At 45.5% G+C, this 17812-nt stretch overlaps 1 protein-coding gene across 11 annotated transcripts in view; it reads left to right on the forward strand.

Moving 5' to 3' along the window:
• Positions 1-4836: 4836 nt before the first annotated feature.
• The window catches only part of eno1a (enolase 1a, (alpha)), a 73689-nt gene continuing 60713 nt past the window's right edge, over positions 4837-17812 (forward strand). For 3 of the 11 annotated variants that reach the window (XM_059638104.1, XM_048561249.2, XM_059638107.1), the window contains exons 1-3: positions 4856-4968; positions 12993-13066; positions 13815-13908. In XM_059638104.1, the coding sequence (XP_059494087.1) occupies positions 13824-13908 (85 nt within the window). In that variant the 5' untranslated portion in view covers positions 4856-4968; positions 12993-13066; positions 13815-13823. The other 8 variants (XM_059638110.1, XM_059638109.1, XM_048561248.2 and 5 more) reach the window with 7 other exon arrangements.

Consider the following 17812-nt stretch of genomic DNA (forward strand, 5'->3'; position numbering starts at 1 on the left):
CCCCATGTTTGTTGATCTCTCAGTGCCCAGTGCAATGTGAGGGTAAGTGTGGCCCTCCTGTGTTTGTTGATCTCTCAGTGCCCAGTGCAATGTGAGGGTAAATGTGACGCCCCCCCACCGTCTTTGTTGATCTCTCAGTGCCCAGTGCAATGTGAGGGTAAATGTGACCCCCCAACCGTGTTTGTTGATCTCTCAGTGCCCAGTGCAATGTGAGGGTAAGTGTGGCCCTCCTGTGTTTGTTGATCTCTCAGTGCCCAGTGCAATGTGAGGGTAAATGTGACCCCCCAACCGTGTTTGTTGATCTCTCAGTGCCCAGTGCAATGTGAGGGTAAGTGTGACCCCCCTGTGTTTGTTGATCTCTCAGTGCCCAGTGCAATGTGAGGGTAAGTGTGACCCCCCTGTGTTTGTTGATCTCTCAGTGCCCAGTGCAATGAGAGGGCAAATGTGACCCCCCCCCCATGTTTGTTGATCTCTCAGTGCCCAGTGCAATGTGAGGGTAAATGTGACCCCCCCCCGTCTTTGTTGATCTCTCAGTGCCCAGTGCAATGAGAGGGTAAATGTGACACCCCTGTGTTTGTTGATCTCTCAGTGCCCAGTGCAATGTGAGGGTAAATGTGACCCCCCTGTGTTTGTTGATCTCTCAGTGCCCAGTGCAAGGTGAGGGTAAATGTGACCCCCCTGTGTTTGTTGATCTCTCAGTGCCCAGTGCAATGTGAGGGTAAATGTGACCCCCCTGTGTTTGTTGATCTCTCAGTGCCCAGTGCAATGTGAGGGTAAATGTGATCCCCCTGTGTTTGTTGATCTCTCAGTGCCCAGTGCAATGTGAGGGTAAGTGTGACCCCCCTGTGTTTGTTGATCTCTCAGTGCCCAGTGCAATGTGAGGGTAATTGTGACCCCCCCCCCCCCCCGTCTTTGTTGATCTCTCAGTGCCCAGTGCAATGAGAGGGTAAATGTGACCCCCCCATGTTTGTTGATCTCTCAGTGCCCAGTGCAATGTAAGGGTAAGTGTGACCCCCCCATGTTTGTTGATCTCTCAGTGCCCAGTGCAATGTGAGGGTAAGTGTGGCCCTCCTGTGTTTGTTGATCTCTCAGTGCCCAGTGCAATGTGAGGGTAAGTGTGAACCCCCCCCACCGTGTTTGTTAAGCTCTCAGTGCCCAGTGCAATGTGAGGGTAAATGTGACCCCCCAACCGTGTTTGTTGATCTCTCAGTGCCCAGTGCAATGTGAGGGTAAATGTGACCCCCCTGTGTTTGTTGATCTCTCAGTGCCCAGTGCAATGTGAGGGTAAGTATGACCCCCCTGTGTTTGTTGATCTCTCAGTGCCCAGTGCAATGAGAGGGCAATGTGACCCCCCCCCATGTTTGTTGATCTCTCAGTGCCCAGTGCAATGTGAGGGTAAGTGTGACCCCCCCTGTGTTTGTTGATCTCTCAGTGCCCAGTGCAATGTGAGGGTAAGTGTGACCCCCCTGTGTTTGTTAAGCTCTCAGTGCCCAGTGCAATGTGAGGGTAAGTGTGACCCCCCCTGTGTTTGTTGATCTCTCAGTGCCCAGTGAAATGTGAGGGTAAGTGTGACCCCCCTGTGTTTGATGATCTCTCAGTGCCCAGTGCAATGTGAGGGTAAGTGTGACCCCCCTCTGTTTGTTGATCTCTCAGTGCCCAGTGCAATGTGAGGGTAAATGTGACCCCTCTGTGTTTGTTGATCTCTCAATGCCCAGTGCAATGTGAAGGTAAATGTGACCCCCCTGTGTTTGTTGATCTCTCAGTGCCCAGTGCAATGTGAGGGTAAATGTGACCCCCCTGTGTTTGTTGATCTCTCAGTGCCCAGTGCAGTGTGAGGGTAAGTGTGACCCCCCTGTGTTTGTTGATCTCTCAGTGCCCAGTGCAATGTGAGGGTAAATGTGACCCCCCTGTGTTTGTTGATCTCTCAGTGCCCAGTGCAATGTGAGGGTAAGTGTGACCCCCCTGTGTTTGTTAAGCTCTCAGTGCCCAGTGCAATGTGAGGGTAAGTGTTACCCCCCTGTGTTTGTTGATCTCTCAGTGCCCAGTGCAATGTGAGGGTAAGTGTGACCCCCCTGTGTTTGTTGATCTCTCAGTGCCCAGTGCAATGTGAGGGTAAATGTGACCCCCCCCATGTTTGTTGATCTCTCAGTGCCCAGTGCAATGTGAGGGTAAATGTGACCCCCCCCCCCCGTCTTTGTTGATCTCTCAGTGCCCAGTGCAATGTGAGGGTAAATGTGACCCCCCAACCGTGTTTGTTGATCTCTCAGTGCCCAGTGCAATGTGAGGGTAAATGTGACCCCCCCTGTGTTTGTTGATCTCTCAGTGCCCAGTGCAATGTGAGGGTAAGTGTGACCCCCCTGTGTTTGTTGATCTCTCAGTGCCCGGTGCAATGTGAGGGTAAGTGTGACCCCCCTGTGTTTGTTGATCTCTCAGTGCCCAGTGCAATGAGAGGGCAAATGTGACCCCCCCCCCCATGTTTGTTGATCTCTCAGTGCCCAGTGCAATGTGAGGGTAAATGTGACCCCCCCCCCGTCTTTGTTGATCTCTCAGTGCCCAGTGCAATGAGAGGGTAAATGTGACCCCCCAATGTTTGTTGATCTCTCAGTGCCCAGTGCAATGTGAGGGTAAGTGTGACCCCCCCATGTTTGTTGATCTCTCAGTGCCCAGTGCAATGTGAGGGTAAGTGTGGCCCTCCTGTGTTTGTTGATCTCTCAGTGCCCAGTGCAATGTGAGGGTAAGTGTGAACCCCCCCCACCGTGTTTGTTGATCTCTCAGTGCCCAGTGCAATGTGAGGGTAAATGTGACCCCCCAACCGTGTTTGTTGATCTCTCAGTGCCCAGTGCACTGTGAGGGTAAGTATGACCCCCCTGTGTTTGTTGATCTCTCAGTGCCCAGTGCAATGAGAGGGCAATGTGACCCCCCCTCCATGTTTGTTGATCTCTCAGTGCCCAGTGCAATGTGAGGGTAAGTGTGACCCGCCCTGTGTTTGTTGATCTCTCAGTGCCCAGTGCAATGTGAGGGTAAGTGTGACCCCCCTGTGTTTGTTAAGCTCTCAGTGCCCAGTGCAATGTGAGGGTAAGTGTGACCCCCCCTGTGTTTGTTGATCTCTCAGTGCCCAGTGCAATGTGAGGGTAAGTGTGACCCCCCTGTGTTTGTTGATCTCTCAGTGCCCAGTGCAATGTGAGGGTAAATGTGACCCCTCTGTGTTTGTTGATCTCTCAATGCCCAGTGCAATGTAAAGGTAAATGTGACCCCCCTGTGTTTGTTGATCTCTCAGTGCCCAGTGCAATGTGAGGGTAAATGTGACCCCCCTGTGTTTGTTGATCTCTCAGTGCCCAGTGCAATGTGAGGGTAAATGTGACCCCCCTGTGTTTGTTGATCTCTCAGTGCCCAGTGCAATGTGAGGGTAAATGTGACCCCCCTGTGTTTGTTGATCTCTCAGTGCCCAGTGCAATGTGAGAGTAAGTGTGACCCCCCTGTGTTTGTTGATCTCTCAGTGCCCAGTGCAATGTGAGGGTAAATGTGACCCCCCCGTGTTTGTTGATCTCTCAGTGCCCAGTGCAATGTGAGGGTAAATGTGACCCCCCTGTGTTTGTTGATCTCTCAGTGCCCAGTGCAATGTGAGGGTAAATGTGATCCCCCTGTGTTTGTTGATCTCTCAGTGCCCAGTGCAATGTGAGGGTAAATGTGACCCCCCTGTGTTTGTTGATCTCTCAGTGCCCAGTGCAATGTGAGGGTAAGTGTGACCCCCCCATGTTTGTTGATCTCTCAGTGCCCAGTGCAATGTGAGGGTAAGTGTGAACCCCCCCATGTTTGTTGATCTCTCAGTGCCCAGTGCAATGTGAGGGTAAGTGTGACCCCCCTGTGTTTGTTGATCTCTCAGTGCCCAGTGCAATGTGAGGGTAAGTGTGACCCCCCTGTGTTTGTTGATCTCTCAGTGCCCAGTGCAATGTGAGGGTAAGTGTGACCCCCCTGTGTTTGTTGATCTCTCAGTGCCCAGTGCAATGTGAGGGTAAATGTGACCCCCCTGTGTTTGTTGATCTCTCAGTGCCCAGTGCAATGTGAGGGTAAATGTGACCCCCCCCTGTGTTTGTTGATCTCTCAGTGCCCAGTGCAATGTGAGGGTAAATGTGACCCCCCTGTGTTTGTTGATCTCTCAGTGCCCAGTGCAATGAGAGGGCAAATGTGACCCCCCCCCCCATGTTTGTTGATCTCTCAGTGCCCAGTGCAATGTGAGGGTAAATGTGACCCCCCTGTGTTTGTTGATCTCTCAGTGCCCAGTGCAATGTGAGGGTAAGTGTGACCCCCCTGTGTTTGTTGATCTCTCAGTGCCCAGTGCAATGTGAGGGTAAATGTGACCCCCCCCTGTGTTTGTTGATCTCTCAGTGCCCAGTGCAATGTGAGGGTAAGTGTGACCCCCCCTGTGTTTGTTGATCTCTCAGTGCCCAGTGCAATGTGAGGGTAAATGTGACCCCCCTGTGTTTGTTGATCTCTCAGTGCCCAGTGCAATGTGAGGGTAAGTGTGACCCCCCTGTGTTTGTTGATCTCTCAGTGCCCAGTGCAATGTGAGGGTAAGTGTGACCCCCCTGTGTTTGTTGATCTCTCAGTGCCCAGTGCAATGTGAGGGTAAATGTGACCCCCCCTGTGTTTGTTGATCTCTCAGTGCCCAGTGCAATGTGAGGGTAAGTGTGACCCCCCTGTGTTTGTTAAGCTCTCAGTGCCCAATGGAATCAATGCCAGCCCAGTGTCGTCGCACAGGGTGAGGTCAGACAGTGGCAGATGTCACTGTTTCCAGGGTTACTCATTGTTACGGTGCTGGAACGAGCCAATAAGAGCGGCGGCTGGGACTCGGTCGGTCTCTTTGTTGCGGCCGGGGCTCGTGTCCTTGTCGCGTCCTCAGCTGCTCTGCCCGTCTCTGCTGCTTCTGGCCCTTTCTCTCTCCCACCGCCTCCTCTCTGTGGGCAACAGGTACGCGCCGCTCCCCTCCTCTGGGGCGGGGGGGGATTAGCCAAGCAAGCAGTTACAAGTCTGCACCTTAATTTCGGCTTGGCCTCTTTGTTTTTCTTTGCAAGTGAGAACCTCCCCCAGGTCCAGGAGGAGCGTAAGCACAGCCGGAGCACGGAAGGGAGATCGTTCTGCCCATCCCGCCTGTACTGGCTCGTTTGACAGAGTTGCTGCTCGTTCAAGAAAGTCCGTGGCAAAGAGGGCGTTCCCTTACTTAGTTTGAATGAACTTCTCAAAACTGTTGAACGAAGTATTTTAACAGCTTTTAAAAGTGTATATATTTGCAAGCATTGGTGTCGATGGGGTGTGTAATATTGGCCTGTTTGCAGAACTGAGTCGGGCAGTGTTTTCCTGTCGGATTTGCTTTGGGATCGACAACGCTGCGGGTAACTGACCTGCAATTAGAAATGTACAGGATTTACCTTGTTTGTGAGTCAGTAACTAAGACTGTTTTATAGGCCCAAACAAGAAGGTTAACGTGCAGAAAATATGAGAAGAATCCCATTAATGGCTTGAGACTAAAAATAGGGAAATCCTAGTTATCTGCTAGTGTTCCTGCATTCGGGAGATCTGTGTTCGGTCGCCAGTGTAGTGTTGGAATTATGGATTTATGTGTATGCAGTGTTAAGGAAATAAGAACTGCTGTTGATGTGTTTGTAGTTTCGTAGTGTTCTCCCTAAAATGTTCGGGACTAGTCAGTTTTATTTCTTCTTGTATTTAAGGGCTAAATCTAGATTTAAGAGCGAGCACTTTGGATTTTTCGTCAATTCGAGTTTCCTGTGGTACAAGTTGAGGTCATTTTGTTTTGATTCACCCCAGTTCTACAGTTTGACAGTGCCAGAGGTCCCTGCAACTGTAGCAAACCGTCCAAGAACTTTCACGCCCACTAAAGATAACTTCTAAGATCTTCTAACCCGTATTGCGACAGCTCAGTCCACTTGACATGTAGCTGTTCCAATGTTTCTCACTCGGAGCGTAGAAACCTGCTCATCTGTACAGAATGGCCATGTCCTGACTGTTACTCTTGTTATACAATCCTATTTTTATGTCAGTAACAATTATACAACAAAATTAGAGATTGTTATGCCAGTTTCTTAACATTGTCTATTTTTAACTTCTGCAAAACTTGAAGAGCTAAATATCCCTCTGTCACCTTGTTTGTCTCCATGGCCTCTTAACTGACTCCCAATAATCCACAATTTAATGTGTGCAAACCTTTACCGCATGCATTCTGCGCTACACTGAATGCTATTTGTCCATTTAAAATGAAATAAAAGAACTGCAAATGCTAGAGATCTGAAACGAGAGAAACGGAAATTGCTGGAGAAACTGGTGAAGAATCACCCGACTCCAAACCTTAGCTCTGCTCTCTTCCCAAAAATGCTGTCAAATCTGCTCAGTTTTTGCAACAGTTTCCGTTCTTGTGCCATATGTTCACTGCTCTTTTCTGCATTGGATCCTGCTTCCTTCCCAATGTTTTCCTTCCCAATGTATTATTTCTAAAATCCTTGTCTATTTCCCACATCCCCTATCATTTCAATCCCCTCCAGACCTAGATCCTCTCCTGAGCATTCCGGTCTTCTCATTATATCTATTTGCTCCATCTCATGACCAAAGTTTCAACTGTCTTGGCTCTCAGTAACTGCTTCTAAAACCTTCCTCAATGAGGTAAATATCTTCTCAACCGAGTTTTTGGTCCACCTTCTCCCTCATCCCACATCTCCTCCCCCAACTCTCCCACTCTCCTAAACTGACGTGATTCCTCTTTCTTTGTCCCTCTCTGGGAATTGCTTTGGGATTAGTGTTATTGAGTGGCGAATGCACAACTTTCCACCTCTGCAGGCGATCTGTCATGTTTGTGCATCATGTGCCATCCTCACACATCCATCAGAACTCTCTGTGACATCCATCATCCAACTCTGCCCAGGTCGACCCCTCCTGCAGCCTTCCATTTTGCCCTCGAAACAAGATCCATGTAGCTTTACATTTCAGATCAACAAACCAGAATACTGACATAGTCTTTTCTCTGTGTCACTTTCAACAGTCTTTCTTAATTTGATTTGATTTATTATTGTCACATGTGTGTAGGTATAGTGAAAAGTTTTGTTTTGCTTGCAGTAGAGACAGATTATAATACAAAGAGCATTAGAGTAATAGAACAGTGACAACTACAATGTTATGGCTTCAGGGAAGGTGCACAGGGAGCAAGATCAACACTAAATTCAAAATTTGAGAGGGCTGTTCAGGAGTCTAATAACAGTGGGAAAGAAGCTGTTCTAGAATCTGTTGGCATGTGTGCTTAAGCTTTTGTATCTTTTAAGCTTTTGTATCTGTTCATTCTCACTGTTGCAATTTCAAGCACCTCTCAAAATTGATTAAGAATTTTAAATCTTCAACTGGGGGACCATTTCTAAAATAACATTACAATAAAATATTGAGAAAAGGAATTGCAAAGTACCGTGATAGAAACCGTATTGTCAAATGTTCAAGATTCACTCAGTTTTTCACTCATTCACTGCAACTTAGGAGCAGTTCTGTTAGTTAAAATAAAATCATGTTTTTAATTACTGCACAATTTGCAAATGACATTTTAGCCAATAATAATTATGAAGCCTTTCATGAAATCATTTAAGTAAACATTTGTCAACTATTGAAAATGTGGATTCTTTAGTGATGCAATGAGTTGTAGACCACGAGAAATAGGAACTGAAGTAGGCCATCCAACAGCATAATGGCTGACCCAACATTCCTCATGTCCACTTTCCTCCCATTTCCCTATAACCCTTGATTTCCCAACTGATCAAGAATTTATCTCAACCTTAAATGTACACAAGGACTCTGCCCCCACAGGGCAAGGAGTTCCAATGATTCACAACCTTCTGGGAGACGAAATTCTTCTTCATCTCAGTATTAAATTTGTGTTCTGTATTCTGAATCTATGCCCTCTGCTGCCTAGCCTCTCCCATGAGGGGAAACATCCTCACAGTATTTACCCTGTCAAGCCTTTTAAGAATCCTGTATGTCTCAATTAGACTAACCTGTCATTCTTCTAAGTTCCAATCTGTACCTGTTTAGCCTTTGCTGAGAAGACAATCCCTCCATTCCAGGGATCATCCTAGAGACCCTTCTCTGAACTGAAAAATTCATTTGGTTCAATGTTAAAAGAAATGTTGAATGTTGAAACCATCCCTCAGAATCTACCGAGTAATACCCTAGAGAATAACCCTAAGAAATCACTAGGTTGTGGCTGGATGTGAACATTACCAATGTAAATGAAGGATGCTGTTTGGCTACTTATTAATCCATGTGAAATATAAATTGACAAATCATTCTCATGCATTTTTATATCTAACCTAGTTATTTGCAGTAGCTATTCTTGATTTGGAACTAGTTAATCAGCCAGTCAATTCAAACATTGCATCCCGAAGATGTGTGAAAGGACAAATCCAAATTATTAGAGAAAATTGAAGTTGGACTCTCTTCATGGTGGTCTGCGGTTAATGCCAATTGACCCTGGTATCTCCATTAACACCGTTTGAATTGGTTTTCTTACCCCTCATGTACCATATAACTCAAAAGAAAGACTTTTATTTGTACAGTCCTTCTCAAAAAGCACATTTCACCACTGACTTTGAATAATGTTTATTGTGCAGTTGTCCAGAATATTTTCAAGCATGCACAAAAGATTTCTGATGGACTTTGTGCTCTTTTCGCTGTACTCCTGTATTCCTGTACTCGAGTGCATGTGACAATAAAATCTAAATCTGTTTCCAAACTGTGGTGGTCATGTTGGATAACAGACGCCCCTCAATCTGTAATTATGTCAGTACTTTGAAAGAATGAGGTTATTGAAACATTTTCTCAGTGATCTTGTCTTTCTTGGAAACATCTTACAAAGAAGGATAAACCAGGGACCTGGGTTAAGTCTTACCTGCTCCAAAGGTTCTCTGCACAGGTCGATTAGAAATATCTAGTGTACTTTGCAATAACAGGTGAGATAGACAGACATTTGATCCTGCAGGTAAGCAAGAATCAGGCAGTGTCATAGAGACAAAGAGATGTAGCAGCACAAAAACAGACCCTTCGGTCCAACTATTCCATGCCAACCAGATATCCTAAATTAATCTAGTCCCATTACCAGCATTTGGCCCATATCCCTCTAACGCTTCCTATTCATATATCCATCCAGATGCCTTTTATATGTTGTAATTGTACCAGCCTCCACCACCAGCTTTGGCAGCTCATTCTGTACACACACCACCCTTTGTGTGAAAACGTTGCCCCTTAGGTCCCTTTTAAATCTTGCCCCTCTTACCTTGAACTATGCCGTCTAGCTAAGGATTTCCCCACCCTCGGAAAAGACCATGTCTATTTATCCTATCCATGCCCCTCATGATTTCATGAACCTCTACATGGTCACCCCTCAACCTCCGACATGCCAGGGAAAATAGCCCCAGCCTATTCAGCTCTCTTGATAGCTCAAACCCTCCAACCCTGGCAACATCCTTGAAAATCTTTTCTGAACCTCTTCAAATTTCATAACATGCTTCCCATAGCGGGGAGATAACATTAGCACACAGTATTCTAAAAGTTGCCTAACCAATGTCCCATACAGCCACACTATGATCTCCCAACTCCTATACTCATTGCACTGACCAATAAAGGCAAGCATACCAAATGCCGCCTTCACTAGACTACGTGTGACTCCACTTTCAAGTGACTATGAACCTGTACTCCAAGGCCTCTTTGTTCATCAGCACTCCCCAATACCTTACCATTAAGTGTATAAGTCCTGCCCTGATTTGCCTTTCCGAAACGCAGCACACTGCATTTATCTAAATTAAACTTCATCTGCCTGTCCTCGGCCCAATGGGCCATTTGATCAAGAGAGGCCTGGAAAGTAAAGCTGAGATATGAAAGCAGACTTTGGAGACACAACCAACTCCGCTGCCTGTCTCTTATCTTCTTATAAGGTGGTTAACATCTGGAAAACTTTAGAGAATCAGCTCACTCACTAATATCTCCCCCTACCTCTCCTCTGGGCAGAAGGTCCTGAGGTCAAGTGGCTACTTCACTCAACACTCAGTTCTGCAATGATCAGAGGCATCATCTGTCAGATCAGACGTTAAAGTGGAGCCCAGCCCATCCTCCTTGCTTGATGTAAAAGATCCCATGCACTATTTTGAAGACAACCAGAGGACACCAATCCACAGTGTTCCATCCAATGTTTGTAACAGGATCTGGCCAAGACAATTTGAGAAAAATCACATCCTTTACATGAGACTCCAAGGTGTAGAGCTGGATGAACACAGCAGGCCAAACAGCTTCAGAGGAGCAGGAGGGCTGACCTTTCAGGCCTAGATCCTTCTTCAGAAATGCCTTGGCCAATTTTCTCATTCCTTCCTGTTCCCTACTTTCAAACCATTCACTACACTTAAAGAGATATTCAATTGACTGTAAAATGCCTTGGGCAACCTGCTGTTGTGAAGGGTGCTTTGTAGATGTGAGTCTGTTGTTTCCTTTTCTCCTGTATTCAGCTGTTGTCACAGTCTAATATTGATGTTGATTTGAAAGGATACCCCTTTCTAGTTTTTCAATTGCATGTTCTGTTTTGCCGCAATGATTTTGAAAGTGATGGCTTTGTGTGTGGGAATTCATTTGTCACAAACTTGATTGAGTTTTTTGAGGACATAACAAAAAAGACTGGTGACGACGGAGCAGCAGACGTTGTCTACATGGACTTTAGTTGAGTTGGTTAAGATGCATTTAGCAAACTTGCTTTCATTTCTCAGACCATTGAGCATTGGAGTTGAAACATAATGCTGAGGTAATACAGGACTTCGGTGAGGCATTTTGGAGTACTGTGTACAGTTCTAGTTGCCCTGCTGTAAGGAGGGTATTATTAAGTTGAAAAGGGTTCAGAAAATATTTGACAGAAAGATGCTGGAACTGGAGGGCATGAGTTATAAAGAGAGGCTGAACAGCTGGGACTTTTCTCACTGGACCACCGGAGGTTGGGAGGTGATGTTATAGGGGTTTACAAAATCATGAGGGCCGCAGATAAGGTGAATAGCAGGTGGTGAGTTCAAAACTATACGGCATATATTCAAGGTGAGAGGAGAAAGATTGAAAAGGGACCTGAGGGACAACTTCTTCACACAGAGGGTAGATTGTATGCGGAATGAACAGTCAGAGGAAGTGGTAGAGGCAGGTACAGTTACAACATTTAAAAGACTTTTGGACAGGTACGTGAGTAGGAAAGGTTTGGAGGGATATAGGCCAATTGCAGTCAAGTGGGACTTGTTTCATTTTGGAAATTTGGTCAGTGTGAATGAGTTGAACCAAGGGGTCTGTTTTTGTGCCGCATGACTCTGTGACTCTACGATGCTATGAGTTTACGGTCTGACCTTCTTGCACCAATAGCTTGTTTAATATCCCTCAAACACTGTATTAAGAGGATGCAGAATTCAAATCCTCCCACAGCCAATGAGGAACCCAGTTTCCAAGAGCTAGATGCTCCATATAAAGCTTCAGTTTCTAACCAGCTATTCCTTGCTGTTATTCGACACTCATGCATCTTCCTGTGTTAAATATTATGTAGTTGACCTTACATCAAGGGGAAATTCAATCGGTACTGTTGCTGACCATAGTGGAACAAATCAGTTGAAGGAATTTTTCCTGAGCATTCTGACTCCAATGCGATGACTACAGGCTACTTTATTTAAGGGGATTGTTCAGGGATTGAAAGCAGCTGTTTCATAAAGGAATGCTGAAGTGTGTCCTGGTGCCTATAGGAAAATGCTGATGTATTTGATGATTAAAATATAATACAAGTGCTGCAGCTCAGAGTGTTGACATTGTGTCACAGAGGGTCTTAGCCAGGGGATATGCACCAGGTGTAGGACCTAGTTAAAATTTTTAATGCAACTCAAGATTTGAACACACGAATGGCCCAAAGATTATGAAGCCCTGGTTCTTTCTTCCACTGTCATTAAATCATTACAAACAAAATTAACATTAAACTTAGAAAGCATTGTACTTAAAGGGAATTTGGTTTACATCTGGATGAGATAATATTTTGTCTGTTTAATCCTTCTCCCCATCAGGACTATTGACCTAAAGCAGCCTTTCCTTTGTTCAGGGCCCATTCGACTGCCCCATCTGCCCATCTCGGTGCCTTCCCTCACCATTCCCACCAGTTACTGGAGGCACTGACACAGCTGCCCAAGCTGCCCTGTTCAGTGTCCTCCCTCACCACCACCAGCTGCTGCCAGACGTTCTGTTACGCAAGTGTTGGCAAATGTAGCTCAGAGTGAATCCATTTGATCCAGGTATCTTAAGTCTTTTGGTGACACCACCCCCCCTCCCCCCACTGTGATTCCACTTCATGCATTAAATGAAAGCCTGTTGTCAGATGGAGTAGATGCGCATTTTTGGGGCAATCTTTGACCCATGTGTCATGCCTGCATAATAAACTTAAACAGTTCTAATATTCAGCACTGCCAAGTTTATCAAAAAGTTACAGAGAGAATGTTGCTACCATTGGGTACATTTGTCAGAGTAAACAGGAAATGAGATGATACAATTTTGTGCAGTGAGTTTCAGATGTATTATTTAAGTGTAGAAATTGCGAGGATGGGGACACACCTGTTTGAACCCAAAAATAATGAAGAGGGGTTCTTTATTCCACTGTCATTAAATCACTACAAACATGAAGCAAAATTAACATTAAACATGGAAAACAGTGTACTTACAAGGAATAAAATAAAAATAAAAGAAGTTTTCTGTGGTTTGAAACATTGCCAGCATTTATCCGATAGGCAAACATGTCTGAGATTCTTGTCCAAATCTGCGATCATTTGTGCTGTTTTCAAATAATTTGTTGCATGAGGGATGATCCTGAAAGGCACTTGCTTTATTTTCTTTGAGGATTGGGCTGAGAGCAGTTTATTAAGTTGTAAACCTTTCATACTTGCCTTTGTCATTAGGTTCAAGTCTCAAGTGCCCACTCCAGGACTTGAGCATGCAGATCTATTACTGAAGGAGTGCAGCAGTGTTGAAGGTGATGCCATTTAAATGAGTCTTTAAACTGAAGCCACATCTGCCTCTTCGGTGGATGTCGTAATGTATTGAAATAGAATTGTGCATTTCGTTCCTTTTAGGCTGTACCATGTAGACGCACCAACATGGGGAGTCTGCTAGGAATAAATAATAAAAGATCCATATTGAACAGCTGATGCAGCTCTGATTCTATATGTAAGATAACAAAGTGTGAAGCTGGATGAACACAGCAGCCAAGCAGCATCTCAGGAGCACAAAAGCTGATGTTTCGGGCCTAGACCCTTCATCAGAGAGGGGGATGGGGAGACGGTTCTGAAATAAATAGGGAGAGAGAGGGAAGCAGACCAAGGATGGATAGAGGAGAAGATAGGTGGAGAGGAGAGTATAGGTGTGGAGGTAGGGAGGGGATAGGTCAGTCAGGGGAGGACAGACAGGTCAAGGAGGCGGGAAGATTCTATATGTATCTGGCTAAACATCTGACTGTGGGATTATTGAGAGAGAAACAGATATAAATGGCACTATTTCAAAGAAGAGCAGAGGAAATATCCTCACTGTCCTGGCCAGTATTGACAAAAGCAGATTATCTACTCATTATGACATTGTTATTTGTCAGAGTTTGCTCCGCACAAATTGGCATATTTCACCGTTACAGCAATGGCTACATTTAAAAAGGTTCTTCACCATTTCTGAAGCACTTTGGTACTTATGAAAGATGCTATACAAATTTATGGTTCTTTTTGTCTCCACAGAACATCACCATGTCCATCTTGAAGATTCATGCCCGTGAGATATTTGATTCACGTGGTAACCCCACTGTAGAGGTGGACTTGTATACGGGAAAAGGTCAGTTTTTCCCAGACTGTGACAGTACACTGACTTCTCCTGATTATAATATGGTCTCATGTTACCAAAAACATTAAGGAGGTGCTTCCTGTTACTATTAATCAGAACCTTTAATTGAAATAAAGATTTATTTGGGGAGGTGGCATTGAATGGTTTTGGTAGGGCGGGGTGTTAGGGTTTTGGTGGTGAGAGCGACTGGGGGTGTTTTGGTGGGAAGAGGATCTTGGGAGGATTTTGGTGGTGAGAAGGACTTGGGGGGGGGGGGTTTTAGCAGGGTGAGGGTCGGGGGGGGTTTTAGTGGTGAGATGAACTGGGGGGTTTTGGTGGTGAGAGGTTCAGTGGGGTTTTTGGTAGTGAGAGGGTCTGGGGGGTTTTTGGTGAGATGGACTGGGGGGTTTTGGTGGTAAGAGGTTCGGGGGGGTTTGGTGCGGAGAGGAACTGGGGGGGTTTGGTGGTGAGATGGACTGGGGGGGTTGGTGGGGAGAGGGACTGGGGTGTGGTTTGGTGGGGAGAGGGACAGGGGAGTGGGGTTTGATGGGGAGAGGGATGGGGGTGGTTTGGTGGGGAGAGGAACTGGGGGATTTTGGTGGTGAGATGGATTGGGGGGGTTTTGGTGGGGAGAGGGACTTGGGGGATGGGGTTTGATGGGAAAGGGACTGGGGGGGTTTTGGTGGGGAGAGGGACTGGGGGGGTTTTGGTGGCGAGAGGGACTTGGGGGGTGAGGTTTGGTGGGGAGAGGGACTGGGGTCATTTTGGCGGGGAGAGGGACTTGGGGGGTGAGGTTTGGTGGGGAGAGGGACTGAGGGGGTTTTGGTGGCGAGAGGGACTTGGGTTTGAGGTTTGATGGGGAGAGGGACGGGGGTGGTTTTGGTGAGGAGAGGGACTGGGGGCGTTTGGTGGGGAGAGGGACTGGGGGCGTTTGGTGGGGAGAGGAACCGGGTGTTTTGGTGAAGTGGGTGTTTGGTGGGGAGGAGACTTGGGTGAACGTTTCTGGTGGACTGGGGGCTTGGCAGATTTGGTGGGGAGTGGTATTGAGGGGGTTTGGTGGGGAGGGGTTTGGAGCTTTAAGCAGAGAGGAGATAGGAGTGGAGAGGGAATTTTGGAGGGGAGGGTGATTGCAGGTTTTGATGTCGTTTTCTTCATTCTTTCAGGGGATGTGGGCGAGGTCAATATTTGTCGTCCATCTCTTAATGTCCTTGAACTGAGTGGCTCGCTTGGCTGTGGGTAATGGTGACCCCCTCAGCCAAAGACACTCAATACCTGACTGAGGGACCTAACATTGGAAACTTTGCAGGAAGCCATTGTGATTTAGAGCCATTCCCCTACCATAGCCTGTAGCCTGAGTCCATCCACAATCCAAAGTCTCTGGTGGGTATAGTGCTGGAAGCACAATTGCCCCCATCTCCCCACACCCCCACCCCGCTCTGGTGCTGCTGGTCTGTGATTGTTTGGAGGTCTCAGTGAGGGAATCTGCTCCAGCAGAGTCCTTCCTCCCACAGGATGCCTGTCAACTGTGTGAGTACACAAGATGCACAGATCTCTCGTAAAAGAGACAATGTGAGTCTGTCACTTGTCCCCTCTGTTAAATACCACCCTATACCTCTGTGTTTTAAATCAAAATGGTAGGTTAATTCTGGAAAACCATTGGAGTTAGGGGAAAGCAGTCGAATTATCCTGCACAAGAGACAATGGGAACTGCAGATGCTGGAGAATCCAAGATAACAAAGCGTGGAGCTGGATGAACACAGCAGGCCAAGCAGCATCTCGGAATTATTCTGTACAACATTGTTTTTTTTAGCAGTGTACATTTTTAATTGAAGGCTTTTTTTAAATTTGAAGGTAATTCAAATTATTTTTCATTGGGTACATGTTTTATGATGGAACAGTTCAGTTTACTTTGGAGATTTAATTGCCAAAAGTGGTTCTGCAGTCTAGCATAACTGGAACACAGGTGACTTTTGTAAATCTTGTTACATTTGGGTTCTGTTAATGCTGTCTGTGCTACATAACATTTCCGCAGTACAGATGTTTCTTGATGAACCTGTAGGCGAATTGTAGATGAATTTGGTTATCTGTGGTAATTTCCTTGGTTTGCTGATAATATCCAGTTCTCAAGTGTCACCACCCTTTCAGATGGATGTTGAGGCATGGGAGAAGGTGCAGAAGAGATGAACAACAGTGGTTCTAGGGTTGAAAAATTTCAGTTACATGGAGAGATCAATAGAAGCTGAGACTTCCTTCTCGGAGAAGAGATGATTAAGAGAAGATTTGATAGATCATGAGGGATCTGGGCAAAGTAGTTGAAGGAAAAATTGAAAACTAGAGGACACCAATTTAATGTGAATGACAAAGGAACCAGTGTCAGAAAGGAAGGAAATCTTTCTTACGTGGCAAGTGGTTAGGTTCTGGAGTACACCTTCGTGGAGGAAAATTTGCTCAAAGACTCTAAAGATAATCGGATAATGAAGAGAAAAAGAAAATTGCAGGTCAAAAAAAATTGGACGAATTGAATTATTTTTGCAAAGCAATAGCATGGACATGATGCACTGAACGGCCTCCTTCTGAGCAGACACCATTCAGTGATTCTATCGTCCACCTCTAATTAGCAGTGTGTGTGAGCTGCCTTCATTCAGTGACCTGGGTATTGTGGTGTTTATGGCACACTTACCTGAAGTCATGAAGGCATGTAAAATATAGCAAGCATGCCATTTTCTGGTAAGTGACTTTACTTGCAACATTAAGCCTTTTCTACAAAACAAGAACATTATGGCCCAATTTAAGCACTCAATTGTAAAATAACAGGATTTATTATCTCCAAGGTGGGTTTTTTTGCCTATTATATTGCTTCCATTTCCACTGAAATGTCTTTATAAGCAAATTTAGTTTTAAAAATGATTCCTGAGACAAGACATTTTTTTCACTGACAGGAGGTACCAAAATAAGTCAATGCTTATTATACATGCTGCTTTGTGGTTGCTTAAAATGGCTAAGGAACTTGGAACTGCCGATAGCATGAAGTGTAGCATCTCTTTGCTCTTCTAGCCCATAAAATTGGCTGAATAGCCTTTGGCAGGATTATGGGTCTTCAAATAGTCACCTAGTACAAGTTGTGTATTTGATATTCCTGATGCTGCCAGTTTTTGAAGCACTTCTGTATTTGGATTGGTGGTTTAGCTAAGATTGTTTACTCCTTGATCTGGAAGTCACACATTTCAAAGTCACGCAACAGTCTGATCTGCCAACAATGATATAGATTAGTTATCATGCCAGTGTGTTGCATTGAGTGATATGTTTTTGAGCTATTCAGATTAGGAAAGGAGCCTGCTATAGCTAGTACAGGATCACCCCTACTTAAACCACACAAGCTGTCATTTGATCATTTCTTTGGATTAACCTTTCCTGGGTTCAGAGTCCATCTGCTCTTTGCTGGCTGGCGAAGGCTGTGTAGGATGTAACTGAGTCTCTTGCTGATTGAATACATTTTGCTGAGGCTGATGTAAACCCCAGAGAATAGTCACTGTGACATTGCCAGTATGCGAGTCTGTGGCTTGGTTCAAAGATAAATATAGCAGCCTGTTCAGTAACTGGACCTGCTTTAGCTGGAGGTCTTGTACAGTATGTTAGTGTGTTAAATTCTATTACACTGGACTGCACTTGATGTGCGGTGGGTTGTAAGGACCCAAATGAAGGCATAGAATACAATAAACTGAGCCTTGGCACACTGCTGATTTGATAGGAATACTGTATCCTATCAGTTTCTACTAAATCCAATTCAGCCCCGAGCTGACAAATCCCCATCCTTTGTATTAAACCTTGGGTTTCAAACTGGAGTGTTTTCTTCAGATAAGTGCTCTGAAAATGCATAGCCTGCTACAAATCAATGAGTAGGAGGAGAAGCAGCTTG

The sequence above is a fragment of the Stegostoma tigrinum genome, chromosome 28 (assembly GCF_030684315.1).
Source record: "Stegostoma tigrinum isolate sSteTig4 chromosome 28, sSteTig4.hap1, whole genome shotgun sequence".
Taxonomy (NCBI): domain Eukaryota; kingdom Metazoa; phylum Chordata; class Chondrichthyes; order Orectolobiformes; family Stegostomatidae; genus Stegostoma; species Stegostoma tigrinum.